The sequence below is a fragment of the Suricata suricatta genome, chromosome 6 (assembly GCF_006229205.1).
Source record: "Suricata suricatta isolate VVHF042 chromosome 6, meerkat_22Aug2017_6uvM2_HiC, whole genome shotgun sequence".
Taxonomy (NCBI): Eukaryota; Metazoa; Chordata; class Mammalia; order Carnivora; family Herpestidae; genus Suricata; species Suricata suricatta.
The window spans coordinates 120,441,106-120,459,416 of record NC_043705.1 but is presented as its reverse complement, the minus strand read 5'-3'; the positions used below and the strand labels follow the sequence as shown (position 1 = coordinate 120,459,416).

At 36.5% G+C, this 18,311-nt stretch overlaps 1 protein-coding gene across 1 annotated transcript in view; it reads right to left on the bottom strand.

Moving 5' to 3' along the window:
* Positions 1-18,311, bottom strand: part of NADK2 (NAD kinase 2, mitochondrial) — a 47,895-nt gene that overhangs the window by 14,194 nt on the left and 15,390 nt on the right. Inside the window, exons 5-10 of the mRNA XM_029941274.1 lie at positions 18,183-18,264; positions 13,001-13,084; positions 11,495-11,631; positions 4,905-4,983; positions 2,108-2,173; positions 714-809 (exon numbers count right to left, since the gene is read on the bottom strand). Coding sequence (XP_029797134.1) covers positions 714-809; positions 2,108-2,173; positions 4,905-4,983; positions 11,495-11,631; positions 13,001-13,084; positions 18,183-18,264 — 544 coding nt within the window. The remainder of the gene's footprint in view (positions 1-713; positions 810-2,107; positions 2,174-4,904; positions 4,984-11,494; positions 11,632-13,000; positions 13,085-18,182; positions 18,265-18,311) is intronic.

Below are 18,311 nucleotides of genomic sequence, written 5' to 3'. Positions count from 1 at the left end.
GTTCTCATGGTTCCTCAGTTCAAGCCCCACATTGGCTTTGCGCTGACAGTGAGGAGCATGCTTGGGATTTTCTCCGCCCCCCCCCCTCTCAAAATAAATAAAACCTTTAAAAAAAAGAAAAGAAAAGAAAAACTGAAGATAATAAGTTTAATTTTAAATGTGTTGAATTTGAAGGTCTATTAACCTTCTATTTGGTAAGTAATTTTAGAACAGGAGTATGGGCTCAGGAAACAAGATAGCTACAGATAAAAGCCTGGGAGGTGTCCGTGTGTGTGTACTAAGAAGCAGCAGCAAGTACCCAGAGAGAGGTAACAGAGTAAACAAGACACAGTGGCCCAAGTTATGTCTAGTTAGGCCTGTGATGCACAAACCTCCAGGACACTTGTTGTTACTGTACTTATTTTCATGTCTTTACTATTATTCTTAAAATATTTTTCATTTAAAATGTAGTCCCCCAAAACATTTTTTTTCCCTCTTTACCTAGTGCAACAGGCTAAATAATGACCAAATCCAGGCAACAGCTCCAATCTAAGAAGTCAAGGCAGGACTTCTAGACCCAAATGATGAGTAAAGCAGAAACTGAGCCAACCAACCTAACACCGGCTACCTCTTGTGTACCAGAGGCTTCAGATACACCGGTATGCAGCACTGAGTAAATTACATTACTTAAAATATTTCACAAAAGTCAATAAGTAACATCCCAAGTTACTCACCAGGCCTTTGATCCTGTTCCAGTACACAAATTGAGCCCTGAACTCTTCTGTTTTTCCCATGGGCCATCATCAACTGAAATCTCATAGTAGGAAGCCCTAAGAATTGAGAATATAAAACTGGATTTGCCGAATTTATGGCACACAGTAAATAAGACTAACACCGTTTCTTCAGAACTAATGAACTCTAAGTGAGCCAGCTTGACTCAGACATACCTGACTTAGGCACGCACACCATGATGCTAATGCCAATACTAAGTAAACAAAACAAAACAAAACAACTGCAAAATTGCATCCCTCTCCTATCCATATGCTCCTTTCTATCGATATTTTTAACATTTCAAACAAAGGCTGCTTGTAGATTTTTACCTACCATTGCTTCTACTGTTTTTATGGAATCTAACACATACAGATTCTTATGTCAGAGATCAAAGAGAAAATACCATTCTTAACTGAGTTTCATTCTTGGTAGCTAGTCCTTGATATGTCCAAATCTGTATCTAATCCTTCAAGTTACCAACAGTTTCTGCTCAACTCATGTTTTTTTAAGTTACATATTAATATGCCTTTTGAACTGATAGTAAGCCAAGAGAGATAAAGTTCTGAAGAAAATTATCAGTACTGTATCAGTGGACAAAACTAGAAAACTATTTTCTTCAAGATTTCTATTTCTTAGAGTATTTCATAAATATGAAATATAACGAGTTTTCTGACACCAGCAAATATGACACTATAACTCTATGAACATATAAATTTGTGACTATTCAAAAAAAACTTCTGCAACATGGAAGTGCTTATTTTGTAAACTATCTTAAAAAAATAATGGTGTCATTGATCAACACTGGGTTATTTTTGTCCAGCAGATAAAAAAATTAAACTGTTAATATAGGTTTTCCAATAATGACAATTATTAGACAGGCTTGCTAACACTAACATTCAGTGGATAATATTATCTCTTATTTTAACCCTTTCAATTTCTCCTGCCAATTTCAATCTTTAAAAGTTTTACATGGCACAACTCCGTTTCATTTTTTCTCTAAAGTCACCATTCTTCATAAAAGGCCTAATATTCAAAACAAAACTTTGTTACGTTTTCCTAGAATACTGGGAATTTTAGGCATATTAGGAGCCTATTACATTCAGACAAGCCGGTCAACTCTACAGGAATGGCTGCTATTATGCCAGAATCACATAGAAACAAAAGACTGATTAGAGGTAAGTGGGGCTAGAAGAGAAGCAGAGCTGGAGAGGAAGAAAAGTATAGTCAGGTGAGAGGTGTTGAGCCCAAAATGATGAGCAAATTTAGTGTCATTCTTACATGCAGGTTTATCAAGATTAGTCAACTCAGAATTTTTGTTTCAGGGAAATTATTGTTTTAAGGCAGCAATAAAACTCACAGTCCCTTTAGAGTGGGTATACTTCTTCTTAAATTCTCCACTGCTACAGCCCAAGAATAAGACATTCTAGGTTAGGACAAATAGGAGAAAAGAAAAAAAAATTGGGCTTTTAAAATGTTCTTAAATCTAAGAACATTATCAATGAGGCAGGAATAATATTGCTGCACTTCATATTTTCCAAGCAAAGCACTTAAGTTCTCAGGGCATAGTGAAGCCTCAATACAGGACCTGGAATCAGAAATATGGGGTTTCATATGACAGTTCTGATGCTAGTCATTTGACCATGGGCAAGTCATTTGAACTCTTCAAATACCAATTTTTTCACTGATAGTTACAACTACCCTCCTCACAGGGTTGCTATGAGTGTTCAATGTGGTAATATACACAGTGCCTGACACACAGCAGGCATCCAGTTAGAACTCATTTCCTTTCTGCCTAAGGGTCTAGCTCATAGATTCTTTAAAAATAAGTTCTAATACCTCCAATAGTGAAAACTTTTTCAGCAGCATCAGAAGCGAACCCACTTCTCTCCTTATCTTAGTAGGATATAAGGTGAGGCTCAAAGAACACAAAAAGCAGCAGCAGCAGACATTATTTAGGAGATAAACTAACCAAATCTTTGCTGCCACAGAAAACAACAACATTCAATCTAAAATCTAATGGGACTTCACTGAATTCCCAAAAGTCTGTCAATTGATTCCAGTTTTCCTTTTATAAGTTACTTAATTTTTAGTAAGTCCAAATTATAAAGCAACACTAGTAGCAGCTTTCAGAAGTTATAACTTTTAAAATATACAAACCAAATAACATAAGGCATCAAATGGCCTCTCTAGAATAAACATAAACTTACAAAACATTTTTACCTTTTGTCATCTATTTTATTACTTTTTTATTGAAGTACAATTAACAGTGTTCTGTTACTGTCAGGTGTACAGCAGGATTCAACAGTGTACATCTCTCGGAGCTCAAGACAAGTGCCCTCCTAATCTCCTCTCTTTCACCCATCATGCTTCCCCTCTGGCAACCACGTTTGTTCTCTGTACTTAAGAGTCTCTTTCTTTCTTCTCTGTACATTTGTTTTATTTCTTAAAATCTACATGAGTGAAATCACATGGTAATTGTCTTTCTCTAATGGACTGACTTCGCTTAGTCTAACACCCTCTATGTCCATCCATGCTGTCACAACCGGCAAGGCTTCGTTTGTCATCTGTTTAACGTAGACTTTCTTCAATATCATTTAAAGTTGCTGCTCTCTGCCTTATGTTTTTAGTAATGGTGACTATAATTTAGTCAGCTACATTTTCTGCCTTCTTTATCACATAAAAGTATCCATTATTTCCATATTGCTTCAAACTTGATATATAGCAAAAGAAAAAATCTTACGTATACATAAGTCTTATTATGTTAAGTATACTGACACTCTAAGTTCTGTAGAGAATGTATTTTTACGATTCCTTTGAAGAATAAGTTTTACATTTAATGCTTGTGAAAATTATATATTTTACCACCCTTCAAAAAAATAAGATCCCTAGTGACTCACATGTGTCACACAAAGCAGGTACATAACATATTTTTACTGAATAAATTTAAAATTACATTAATCAAAATAATTGTTATAATCATTGTTCAAAGCATGTGGCTGAATCGGGCTTTGTTCTTTTCAGTACTACCTGAGTTAATCAATGGCTAAACAGGGATATCTTTTTTAATTAAGATAAACATTTCTCATAATTAAACTACTTATGAAAAATCAGGACAACAGATTTCCAGAATACACGAACTCTCAGTAAACTAGGGAATCAACTACATGACCTTCAGATGGTCACATGGTTCTGGTGACAGCAAAGTGGGTGAGATTCCTCTCTAATTCTTCACTCCTAATTTATTCACATCTAGAAAAATTAGAAGGCATATTCTAAATGACAATGAAGAGTTAAATTAACTTTACATTATGGCAGTCATTTTGTAACTGGTGACTAGTATCACATAAAAAGTTCTGAAAAAAAATCTCACAATTTAAGCCTAAGTTATATTCAACACCCACGAAACAGATTTCATTAGTAATAAAATACTATAATTTTTACACTAATGAGGAACTTTATTAATCTTAATATTTGCTAATAATGGTCACAAATCTTAAACTGTCAATATACTTGACATATGATGTTGCATGAGGGATACAATTACCACAAAGTACTTTCCTGCCAAACACGTTTAGCATGAATCTTATCAAGCAGAGAAAAAAAATCATACAAATATAAAGCAAGGGATAGTCTGCAAACCAACTAGCTTTTTCATAAATGAAAAAACAGTGGTGGGACTAAGGAACTATTCTTAATTTAATTGTAAAGGACCATGATGGCCAATGCAATGCATAATCCTTAACTAGATTCTGGATAAAAATAAGCAAACAAATCTGCCTTAAGGAACACTATTAAAATAATTAGTGGGGAAGTTTCAATATGGACTGTCTATAAAAGTTTGTAACAACTGCATATGTATGCCTAGTATATTGGTCTCTTAAACATTTATAAAGCCACCTAAATGATAGATTAAAGGCTCTGCAGTAATGGGGCCCAAATAACTTTTTGTTTAAACTAGGGTTTCACAAATTTTTTTGGTCATAGAACTTTCTTTCCTCTTAACAACTATTTTAAATGTGTGAGAAGGTTTTGGAAATATTTCATTTAATAATTCATTTCTATTACTTCTACCACATTAGTTTTTCACAATTCTTAGGTTATAGAAATCAAATAAACGTTAAATTCCAAACTCAAGATCACAGGTTTAAAAGTACCTGGATGATAGACTCTCCCCAATGAAGACTTCATTTAGTGCCCTCACTGGCAAAAGCTGCGGTCCTGAAGCCTCACGTCCTGAAGGTAATGAAAAATACATATATATTCAAGACAACCTGTTTAAATCTTAGAAATGTTAGGATTTAAATTTTATAAGACATTAAAATATTCACATTTCAATATAATCCATACTTTAGCATTATCAACATATAACTTAAGTATCTTATTTAAAGTATTCATACATAATAGGGGCACCTGGGTGGCTTAGTCAGTTTAGCATCCAATTTTACCCCAGGTCATGATCTCACAGCTCATGGGTTCAAGCCCCGCTTCAGGCTCTGTGCTGACAGCTTAGAGCCTGGAGCCTGCTTCAGATTCTGTGTCTCCCTCTCTCTCTGCCCCTCCCCTACTCATGCTCAGTCTTGCTCTGTCTCTCAAAAATAAATGTGAAAAAAAATTTATAAAAATAGTAAGTAAAAACACTAAAAAATAAAGTATTCATAATAGGAACCTCAAAGTCACCTAACGTAACTGCAATGAAGTCTCTATCTCTCCAAAATAAGCCTTATTTCTCCTTGAAACAAATTTTTCTCTAAAAGCTTCACAGGTAGAAATGTACAAGTACTTCCAGAGGACAGCCATTTTGGATTTAAGCAGCAAATTACAGAGGCACCTGGGTGGCTCAGTCAATTGGGCCTCTGACTTCTGGCTCAGCTCATGAACTCATGTTCTTGGGTTTAAGCCCCGTGTTGGGCTCTGTGCTGACAGCTCAGAGCCTAGAGCCTGCTTCAGATTCTGTGTCTCCCTGTCTTTCTGCCCTTCCCCCTCTCATGCTCTGACTCTCTGTCTCAAAAATAAAAAACAAAACAAAACAAAAAAACCATTAAGCAGCAATTTACACACATGGCTCATGTTGGAAACCAAATCAGTTATGTATTAGAAATCAGATTTTTCTTTTTTAACAGAAAACTGCAAGAGTGTTTTTAGCAACAGTAGTCCTGAAGGAACACTGCCACATTTCCTTCCAGGACTTCTTAAAAATGTCATCTTGTCTTTTTTATTCCATATGCAGTTTCACTAATCTTCCTTGATGATATTTAAACCTTACTCCATCACACAAAATCCTCCAAAGGATTCCCACTGCTTTCTGGATTAAAATTGTAACTGTCACCTTCACATGGTTTCTTCTACTTTTTATCTTCTATCAGTCTCCCAACTAGAAATACCAACCTCATCTTCTCAACGTTACCAAAACCAGGTCCATTGTACCCAATTCCCACCTCTCAGACAAGCTCCCTTTTCTGTCTCCTCCATACTTCCTACGTCAAAGCTTAAAAGTCCACCCGACTGTGGTAACTAGCCTCTAACATGGTCCCCAGTGGATCCTGCCTCCAGGTGTTCACATTCTTGTGTATAACTCTCTGACACCATGCTAGGTTTGGTCCATGTGACCAAATATGGTGTCACAGAGTGATGGTATGACACTTGTGTGATTTGCTTAAAAAGACAACCTGGATTCTTTCCTCCTCAGCCGCTTTTCTCAGATCACTTGCCTCCTGGGGGATTGCAGGGCGCGGAGGGAGATTTCATGAGCAGTCCAGTAAGAGGCCAGCGTAGTGAGGAACTGAAGCCTCCGGCTAACAGCCATGTGAGGAGCCGGGAAGCACATCTGCCAGTCCCAGTCATGTGTTCAGATACTGCCGTCCTGGCTGACAGCTTGATCCTCATCCCTAGACTCTAACCCAGAACTCACAAGCTAAGCTATTCCTGGATTCTTGACCCTCACAGTCTCTGTGAAATCATAAATATTTGTGTCTTAAGATGCTAAGTTTGGGGGTGATTCATATGCAGCAAAAAATTATATACACTAGACACTTCATATACTAATAAAATTTCCACCACGGTCACCAACACAACCACCAATCTAATATTCTCCTGACTCGCTAGCTTATTATTATACTCCTCTGTTTACATGTTTATTAGGCATTAATTACATGTATCTTATTTCTTTTGGATTTAACAGTCTACAGGAGACCCAAGTATTCTTTCAAATATAACAAGTTGTCATACAATGACAATGACCTTATGAAAATTTGTTATCTGACTAAATTGTATAATGGGCTATACAATGATCAGCTCAATCATATAATACAGTTGAAAAAATGACATAAAAAGGTATATTAAAAAATTTGAGATGTTTAATCAAATTTGCACTAAAGATTAAAACCTAATTTTTGAAACTGTCTTAATTTGGTACTAGATCATTCTCACACATGTTAAAATTTAACAGTTTTACCAATGTAAAAGACTAAATTTAAATTATTTTTCTTTACATAAAGTAATTCTTTTTTTAATGTTTCTTTTTTTTGAGGGGGGGAGTGGACATAATGAGAGCAGGGGAGGGACAGAAAGAGAGGGGGACAGAATCTGAGGCAGGCTCCAGGCTCTGAGCTGTCAGCACGGAACCCGACGCGGGGCTCAAACTCACAGACTGCAAGATCATGACCTGAGCTGAAGTCAGACGCTTAACTGACTGAGCCACCCACGTGCCTCTATATAAGGTAATTCCTAATGGATTTTGGTTTACTCCTTCCCATGGATTTTTTGCAAATGCCAAACTAACAGTATGCACCCACTAAATATTAACAGTAGGAACCCACTAAATATTACTAATAAATCTGATATCTCACCAAACTGTAACCTTATATTTTAGTCTTGACTTTCTGCCTCTATTCCCATTCTTCCCTATCCAAATTTTCCTTTCCATATTGCACTTTTATTAGGTGTACTTGGTGAATTTCACCTGAAACCCTTTGTCAAACAAGGAATACAGATTGCTTCGAGTCTCATTAATCATCTTAATTCTACCTATATTTTCTCTCATGCTGAGTACTACCAAACATTACATAACCAATAAAACTGTACATTTATAACTTACTTCAACAGGACATTGAAAGGATAATTAACAATTTTCTATCCAAAACAATGGATTACGAAATTAATTAGAATTTGTATTTTTCAATAAAGAATTGTTTTACTAGTGACAGGGACTGCTACATGTGAAATTCTCTTGCACCACCATGCTGCTAGACTGTGTTTCCAGGTCTACTTGCACTGGGTACACCCATGGGACTAGTAATGGCCAATGACACATGAGGAAAAGTAGCGAGAAAGCCTGGCTCCTAAAAGCGGCCTTAAGACCCTCTATGCTCTATCTTCTCACCACAAGCTCCAGAGCATCCAACAGAACACTCAGAGCCCTTAGAAGATGGGAGGATGCACTGTTTGGAAGTTCTTCAACACCCAGTTGACGATGATGTGAACTAGAAGTAAGCTTTCATTATGTTAAACCACTGAGATTCTGGAATTATTGATCAAATCAATTCACTTATCCAAATTAATATACCTAGACTTGCAAAATAGAAAGTTACTAATTTATGTGATGAAAATTTTTAGAAATGATAATATTCCAACCCTACCTTCCCTTGAACATATTCTTTACTAACTTGCACATAAATGTAACCCAGTAAAAGGATAGATTTTTTTAAGCTGAAAAGTTAAAAAAAAAAAAAAAAACCAAAAAACAAAAACAGTAGGTTGTTTTTTTTTTCCTCTGTAATCTTTTGTTTAAATTAGAAAGCTAGGGGAACCTAGGTGGCTCAGTCAATGAGCATCTGATCTTTAAAAATTTTTTGTTTTGTTTTTTTAATGTTTATTTTTGAGAGACAGAAAAAGAGCATGAGAGGGGGAGAGACAGAGAGGAAGACACAGAATCTGAAGCAGGCTCTAGGCTACAAGCTGTCAGCACAGAGCCTGATGTGGGGCTAGAACCCACAAACCAAGAGATCATAACCTGAACTGAAGTTGGAAGCCTAACCGACTGAGCCACCCAGGTGCCCCATCTGACTCTTGATTTTGGTTCAGGTCATGATCCCAGAGTCATGAGATTAAGCCCCACATAGCGCTCTGTGCTGAGTGTGAAGCTTGCTTGGGATTCTTTCTCTCTGCCACCCCCCACCCCCCACCCCTCTCCTAGGCTCATGCTCGCTCTCTCAAAAAAAATTTTTTTTAGTTTGCAGCAAGGTGGATGAAAGTAGAGGGTATTATGCTAAGCAAAATAAGTCAGTGAGAGAAAGACAGGTATATGATTTCACTCATGTGCAATTGGAGAAACTCGACAGATGAACATAGGAGATGGGAAGGAAAAATAAGATAAAAAGAGAGCGAGGCAAACCATAAGAGACTCAAATACACAAAACAAACTGAGGGTTGTTTGAGGGGAGGTGGGTAGGGGGACGAGTTAAATGGGTGATGGACATTAAGGAGGGCACCTTTTGGGATGAGCACTGAATGTCCTATGTAAGAGATGAATCACTGCGTTCTACTCCTGCAGCCAAGCCTGTACTGTGTATTAACTAATATGAATTTAAATTTTAAAAATTAAAATAAATACATAAATATAAATATATTAGAAAGCTAGATTCAGGATACAACATGGTAGCATATTTATAATCTCAAATCTACTTCTGTATTTCAAAATTCCTAATGGCAGCTTCCTCAGAAATGTTCCCTACCAACTTGCTAATAATTTAACTAGAAAAAATGAGATACAATTTGAAATATTTCTAAATTTTTTCTCATAACATAAAGCTATCAAAAAAATTACAAAAAATCCCTCTAAAATATTGCCTAGACACAGCAAATATCATATAATTGCTTCTAACAAAAATAATTATTAAAATAAGCATAGTAATTTCCAGTATTATGAAATCTGAAACTATTCTGATTCCAGATTCTTTATACATAAAAAAAAACCTACTTCAGCCACATTCACACCACCAGTTCCTCTCTGGAAGCTTTCAGGAGCTTTGTTTCATCCCAGTAGTCTGACATAGCTTGGTTTGAAATCTTTTACCATCAGTTATGCAAAGTACTTGTGAGTCCTTTCAATTCAAAGAATGGTTCCTATATTTTGAGAAATTTCTTGTATTATTTTTTTAATTTTGAATATTTTCTCCTCTTTTTCTAGAAATACATTAATCATATGTGAACATCCTGGATGTTACTTAGTTAATAACTATGTGATTTTGTTTCTATACATATTAATTAGTTTTACAAACTAAGTAAATGGTAAATCTGAGACAGGAATCTCAGCAATGAATCTCTGAATACCAATCTACAGCTTTCCTATAATGCAGCTGGTGAGTTTCAGAGCCAAATCGTGAACATCTCTGGTGGTAGCAATAACTTTTTGGTGAGGGATTAAGTAAAACTTCTAGCTAAAAATTTAAAATCTTACTGCAGTCTTTCAAAAACAGTAATAGGAAGCGACTTCTCTGACTCCCCACTCCCGGGGTCATGGAACTTCGCCCGGGAATCACAGATCCCAATAAAGGCTTTCTTGGCTCCATAAAAAAAAAAAAAAAAACAACAACAAAAAAACCAGTAATAGGAATCCATATGCATATGATTTTGGGGAGGGGGGGGGCATCTTTAAAACATAACACGAACAAATAATTCAAGAGCATCCTAACCTATATGAAGCTAAGAATCAGCATGGTGGCACCCTGGGGGCCCAGTTGGTTAAACATTCCACTCTTGATTTTGGCTCAGGTCACAATCTCAGGGTTTCGTGTGCTCAAGCCTTGTATTTGGCTCTGTGTGCTGATGCTGAGAGCCTGCTTAGGAGTCTCCCTCTCTTTACCCCTCCCCTGCTTGTGCTCTCTTCCCCTCTCTCAAAATAAATAAATAAACTAGAAAAAAAGAAAGCTATAAATCACCAGGAAGAACTCTGAAAACAGTGACCATAAATAAACCTCAGGTACCATGACAAGACAGAGACAAAGCAGATATTTAAAGGTAACTTCTCCGGGTAAGTTTAGCCAAGAAATGAAACCCAGGACAAAAAATATCTCTTCCTAGAGACCATAGATATTTAGTATATCTCTTGGGATCTTCTTGTATCATAAAAATCTTATAGTTACTGGGAAAAGTAGGAAAATAAGGTAAAATTATAATTCACAAATTAACTCACGACTAAGAATACACCTGAACACTTATAACAAAAAGCTGCATGTCACCTTATGCTAATATTCTCCTAGCAGCTTACAGAGATTGAAACACAAACCTTAAGGCTAAGATGCCGAATTTCCCAACAAAAAGGTTTTAATCAGTAACCATAACTGTGTTAATGCATTTAAATACAATTATACAAGTGTGTAATTATTATGAAATCTACAGATTAGCTCATTTTATTTCTACTGCTTTCTTTTTCCTTTTTGAGATTTCAAAGATTAAGGCCAAGAATCCGTCCTTAAACATCAACTATTCTTTTTAGACATTTATGATCTTTCCATAATCAACAAGTTTCCAATTCTAGAAAACATTTCTTCTGGAAATATGCTTATTTCTTAGTTCAGTACCTAGTCATTAAATTTTACACCTACTGTAGTTCACTGTATTTTCTTAAGTATGGTCCATTGCACTAAAATCCTCAAATAATTATAAATTATTACTTTCAGAAAATAGAAATCAAAGGAACTCTAAGTTAAATATTGCTCCAAACACAGCTAATTCCCAATCCACCTACTTTCCTCATGAACTCTTTCAATGTTGAAGGCTCTGCTCTGCTGATTCAAACTCAGCTGCTGTTCGTGAAGGTCCACGGGAACAGGGTTTATGCCGGTCCCTTCAAGGTACAGCCTGATTCGCTGCCTCCATAACCACCTTAGAAGGGTGAAGGAAGAGCAAGTGATGTTAACATAGAATAAAGTATTTTTAGAATTAGACATCATTTCAAATTAAATTAAAAATTAAATTAAAACATTAATATTAAAAAACGAGTTATTTCATGAACAAATTATACCAGAAACACCTAAAACCCACAGGTTTCCAAAGACAAGTTTAGAGATTTAGTTCTCTTTTCAATTATGACAGAAATATATAATGTATTTATATAGACTCTCACACATAACTTGAATTAAAGTCAAATTCTCTATCATATATCCATTAAGTCTAAAATGCTGAGTTAGATATAGTTGTATTTTGTTTATACAAAACCATAACATGCAAAAAAGAAAGAACTCTGAAACTAAAATAATATTGCGTTACAGACATTAATCAAAACTTCTTCCCCTAAAGTTCCGTAATGATGATTTTTATAATAAAAGAAAAAAGAATCAATGACAAATATTATAACATTTAAGATTATACCTAAAACTTAAATGACATTTTTTATTAAAGGAGAAAAAAATCAGGTATAATTGATCTCTAAAATAAACCTGATGTATCAAAAAGCCAGTGGGACCAATTCTGCTAGATTAGCATGTGACAATACACTCCCACTTGGTAGCCATAAACAGGTCATTTGTAGAGGTGCCAAACTTCTGAAATGAATAGAAACTGGAATCATTATAGATGATTCCAAAAGTCAAGAAGATTTAATACAATTTCACAAAAACCAGAGAAAAAGCTTTCTCCAACAAAAATCTAGTCCAAATCAGGAAGTCCAATTTGGCTCACTCTCCTATCCTCACCAACCCCATCTCAGCTCCTCCCCCTACCCTTCTCTTTTCAGGATAGCCTGGCTACTGAACACAGTAAGTGAAAGAAATATGAGAAAACATCCCCCTGCTTCAGATACACTTAATATGCAAAATAAAGATACCAGGAACCTCAAGCACAGTGGAGTAAATCTACCCTTCAGCCATTCTGGATGGGAGATGAGGATAAAAAAATCAGAATTTGAACACTTAATTTTAGCCAATAGTTTTAACTATCTTTCTACCAAACTGCTAAGAACACAGAACAAGGTTAAGAAGGTAGAAACATGGCCTCTATCTCACTGATGGAGAAAACTCCTCCCCATGCAATTATGTTATAGGCCAAGGGCATTTGTCAGGGTTTCTAGACAGTTCCACCTGGACTAGAAGAAAGTAAGGTAGAGGTATTTGTGAGTCAGGTAATTTATTACTTTTTGTGGCTACTGTTTTAAGTATAGACTAAGCCAAATATTATCTAACTTGCTCTGTTTAATAGCATTTCTAGTGGCACATATTAAGATTATTTATAAAAACAATCCTTAAGAAATTCCTACCTGAACTCACCACGATAGAACTTCTGTAAGGCTTCTGGAAAGGAATGTGTGTATCGAACAGGAAGACATAGATGACCCTCAGACCTTTATTTTAAGAGATTTGGAGTGGTGCAAAGGGAAGAAAGAGGAAAAAACACTTTATTCAAAAGGTATCAATAAACTACAAAAATCAGACATAAAGTTGTGTGAATTTTTATTCTATACTTCACTTCTTTGCTACAAAGTTTTCTGTACTTTTAATAAAACAAAAAGACCAAACAGAAAGACCAAAGTGATTTTACATACAGTTTTAATGCCATGATACACAAAACTACTTAAGTTTCCACGTTACAGTGAAACTAAATAGCAAGTTTGTCATGATTGATTATCCTACAAAATTATCTGATGATATAGTGGTGTTTGGATCCTAATTTTAAATTATTTCTGTGTTAACTTTAGGCAAGTCCTTTTAGCATCAGCTTCCTCATCTCTAAGAAGGGGGAGAACCACCAATCTCAAAAGGTTATTCGGAGGAATAAAACTATTTATGTGAAAGAGAACCATAAATCTCCTTAAAATGTCATTTAAGACATTCCAAGTCATAAAGTGAAATCATAAAGCTTAATCCAATGCAATCCTTCATTTATTCAAAATATATACAAGGATGAACTCCTTTCAAAGAGTTAAGAGCTTGATGTACGGGGCACATGGGTGGCTCACTCAGCTGAACATCTGATTTTGGCTCAGGTCATGATCTCATGGTTCAGGAGTTGGAACCCTACGTCAGGTTCTGTGCTGACAACTCAGAGCCTACAGCCTGCTTTAGATTCTATGTCTCCCTCTCTCTTTGTCCCTCTCCCTCTTGCACTCTCTCTTCCTCTCAAAAATAAATATTTAAAAAAAGAGCTTGATGTAGAAGACAATTTTTTAAAAAAAAAGCTGCAAGTCACAAAGTGTTAAGACTGCCTATAGTTGCTATAGGAAGATGAGAGAATATGGCACCTAACATGAGAACAGGTGTCCACAGTGCTCAGTTATCATCAACTACACGATGCACTGATCTCGAAGGAAATATTGAGAATAGGCTTTGCAAAACAAACTTTTCATAATAACTACATTAACTTTTAAGCATGAAGAGCAGAGAAAAAGGTTTTTACAAAGTCATGACTAGTAAATTTCTTTATCTAAGTGGATCAACACTGAAATTAAGAAATTTAAGCAAGCCCTAAGTTTTTTAAATTTTAAATTCCCTGCAACATTTTACATAGTGCTAAGTATATAAAAAAGGTATCAACAGTCATTTGATAGAACAATACCTGCTAGGGTCAACTGCAGGTGTAGGACATCCTAGAGAGAACAATCTCTCATGAGGTTATAGTCTGATATAAGCTAGGACTGTCAGCATCTGAAGGTTGGACTTGGCCTGAAGGATTCATTTTCAGTGTGGCTCACTCACAGGGCTGGCAAGCTACTGGCAAAATGCCTCTATTATTCTCCATGTGAGTCTCTCCATAGGGCTGCTTGACTATCTTCCCATCATGCTGGCTGACATATCCCAGAATGAATAATCCAAAAGACTAAAACAGAAGCTGGAATACCATATATGACCTGGCCTTGGAATCCACACACTGTTTATACCATATTCTATAGGCCAGCCCTGATTTAATGCAGAAGGGGATAGGGAACCACATAAAGGTATAAATGCTAGGCAGCTACCTTGTAGGCTAGCTACTATCCTAGTTTAACTATTAAGCACTCAAACATCATAATTATTTAAAAGCTCAGTAGATGGAGGGCAGAATACAAACAAGACAAACTGAAGGTATATATTTAAATGAGCCCATGTGAGCGACCCGTCTTAAAAGAGTAACCTCCAGCCCAAGGCCAGCCTCCAGGTGCCTGCAGCCCCAGCGGACATCAAACTATAACCTTATGAGGACAAATCTCAAGCCAAACCACCCACCCAAGCCGGTCCTGAATTCTAGATACACAGAAACCAGGAGACATATAAATGATTTTTATTGCTTAAAGCTTTAAGTTTGGTTTGTTATGCAGCATTTGATAACTAATAGAAGAAAGGAAATTTAAGTTGAATTTTAACTTCTGGGATCCTTTAAGGCTTGTGAGTCACCATAGTGCTTAAGAAAAAGAAGTCAGGCAATCTGAATTACCTAACAAGCTAGGAGGCTTAATAGATTTCTGGCCTATAGACACAAAGAGAAACCAAAGGCTGCTAAAGTCTATTATTCTAGGTAGAAATCAGAGAAGCAGTAGTGTCTGCTTACCAGTTTCAAAATCTCCACAACCTTAGGAATATTAACACTGAAAGCAGTCAAAAGATAACTACCGAACCAATGATCTCAATAACTTATGCTCAGCTAGTTTGCAGTCCTACCTCTATACCCTAAAAGCATTTAATTATTCATTTCAAAGGTTTATTGTCTATGGGCTATGTATAATACTATAAAAGCAACAGAGAAATTAAAATACAAAGTCCAATACTCAAGAAATGTATAGTCTAATGGAAAAGACAAACAACCAAGCAAAAAACAATATGAAGGGATCAGCACTCTCTATAGGGAATTATAGTCAGAGCCCACAAGGCGCACCACAGTCTTGAATGAACAACTATACAACTACACAACTGAGTAAGTGGTACAAGGGCAAAAGCACAAAGAAAGACATGAAAAGAATATGGGAGAACTTTTGAAGAACTCTTTTACTTATACTTTCAAATCCTACGGTCTTAAATATCAACAAAGCTCCTCACCAGAGGAAAAGCCTCTACCCATGGTGTCAGCAGATGCTCAGATCAAACACTTGCACTTAAGAACAGCTTCAGAGTGGGTGGTAGAGAAACTGGGTGAGGCTGGTCAAAGTACAAACTTCCACTTAGAAGACAGTAAGTACTGGAGATGTAATGGACAACATGATGACTATAGTTAACCCTGCTGCATAGAGTATTTGAAAGCTATTAAGAGAGGAGATCCTAAGAGTTCTCATCGCAAAAAAAAAAAAAACAAAAAACAAAAAACAAAAAAAAACAAAAACAGAAAGAAAAAAAAACCCAAAACTTTTATTTTTCAAGGCTATATGAGAAGATAAATGTTAACTAAGTTTACTTTGGTAATCATTTCACATGATGTGTAAGTTACTATGCAGAACACCTTAAATTTATGCAGTCTGTATGTCAATTATATCTCAACAAAACTGCGAGAAAAGATACAATACAAAAAAATAAATAAATAAGTAAGAACCAGCCTTAGGAAGAATGCTAGGCTCTCCCTAGAGGTCTCCCATTTTGTTTTGTTTTGTTTTGTTTACTGAAGAGCATACAGTATATGAGGATAGATTAAACTAAAAAAAAGCAAATAGGCAATAGACGGTGAAAGATCATACTATTATACTAAGGAATTTGCAATGTATCCTATAGGTAATGGGGAAAACCTAAAAGATTTTAATTGAGGAGTGGATACAATATTTGCATTTTGGAAGAACATGAAAACAAAGTGTCATGGCTGGGATGGGTTGCATTTTGTGAGCTTAAGCCCCACGTCGGACTCCGTGCTGACAGCTAGCTCAGAGCCTGGAGCCTGTCTTTGGATTCTGTGTCCCCCTCTCTCTCTAAACTTCCCCTGCTCATGCTGTCTCTCTCTCTCTCTCTCTCAAAAATAAAACATTAAAAAGAAATAACTGAAGTAAATAAGTGGAGATACCAAGCTTGGAGGTAAAGAGGAAGAAAAAGAATAATAAGAGACACAGGATAAAGGATCTATTATATTTTCTTAACAAGTTTTTAGCCTAAGAGGAACTCTGTGTAAAGGTAGAGAGGGAAAGAAAGGGAATAACAGAACAAGGTTTTGTTTTAAGCCAGGGAAAAGGTACAGACATTCTAATCCAGTGACTTCCATTTCCTCTATCAGGTAAGGGAGGAGGCTAATGCTGAAGGAGGAAGGATAGGGAAAGCAACGAGCATATGCAAGTCAAATAGCCTTAAAGAAGCCACCACAGAGAATGGGGAAGAGAGAGGACCTGAGCCACATAGAAAATTTTAGGTCCAGTTCTAAGTGCTAGAAACTACAAATTGAAAGTAAATTTGAGCCCAAACTAGGCCACCAAGCTTAAATTTCTATTATTTTTCCCAGATGTCCTCAGTACTGATGGAGGAATAAAAAGAGTGATAGACTGAGGTAGGATTGAGCAGAAAGACAATGTACAAGATGTTTAAGACATTTGTCAAGAAAGTGAATAAAGTGAGGGAAAATTAATTGAAGAAAATAAGAGGGGTTCAATGCACTGAAAACCAAAGGGCAGATGTAGCAGGACTGAGGGAATAAGACTCCTGTTAAAGATAAAAGTCTGTGGTCAGAGTGGAATTAAGATTTGCGAGATGGGGCAATTCTGGATGATCATAAAGTCCAGGTATGGTCATGGCTCTGGGTGGCTGGAATAGAATGATGCTAAATGTCAGTGAAGCTAAGGATAGAAAAGATTTAGTGATGGCAGGGTTTGGTTTCTTCATTTAATTGATGAAATCACCCAAAAAATCAGTGGAGGCCTAATCAGGAATGCAAATAAAGACACAAGGAAAGGTAGAAGATGAGACCTTAACTCATCCCTCTTCAGCAATACCGAATGTCACCAATACTCACCTAGGTCAAGGGCTCAGATCTATTCTGCCACAGATGCTACTCCCAGACTACCTGGGAAATCAAATCTAAGGACTGTCCATCTATATCATAATTTTCTACCACCAATGACAGTTACATGCATACATATTTCTCATGCCTGAGCTATAAATACGAGCTAGGTCCTTGGAAACAACTACAAAGAAGAAAATTGTACTAAAGGTATAGATAAATTCTACGTGCCTGGATATCATCTCCAAAATGTTTTTGGAACATGGTTCTAACATTCATGATAACAGAGAGCAATGATGCTTCCACTTAAACATCGTGGACCACAGTAAACTCTGCAGCAATCAAGCACAGCAATGTGACTATGGTAGAGGAAGTAAAGACCTTCCAAATTTTAAGATTTATCAGAAATACTGTGCAAAGCAAAACATAAATGTATCTCTCTCTCTCTCGCGCGCGCGCGCGCACACACACACACCCCCCCCCCCCCCCCCCCCCCCCCCCCCCCCCCCCCCCCCCCCCCCCCCCCCCCCCCCCCCCCCCAAAGAGAATGTGTTTTTCCTTACCGTTCTGGATCAGTGTTTACTCCGATAACTGGTTTAAGTCTGTCCAGGACTTTACTTGCTGCCAGAAGCATTGTGCCATCACCTACATAACCACATTTGTTACAAAACTAGTTTTTAACATCATTCTGA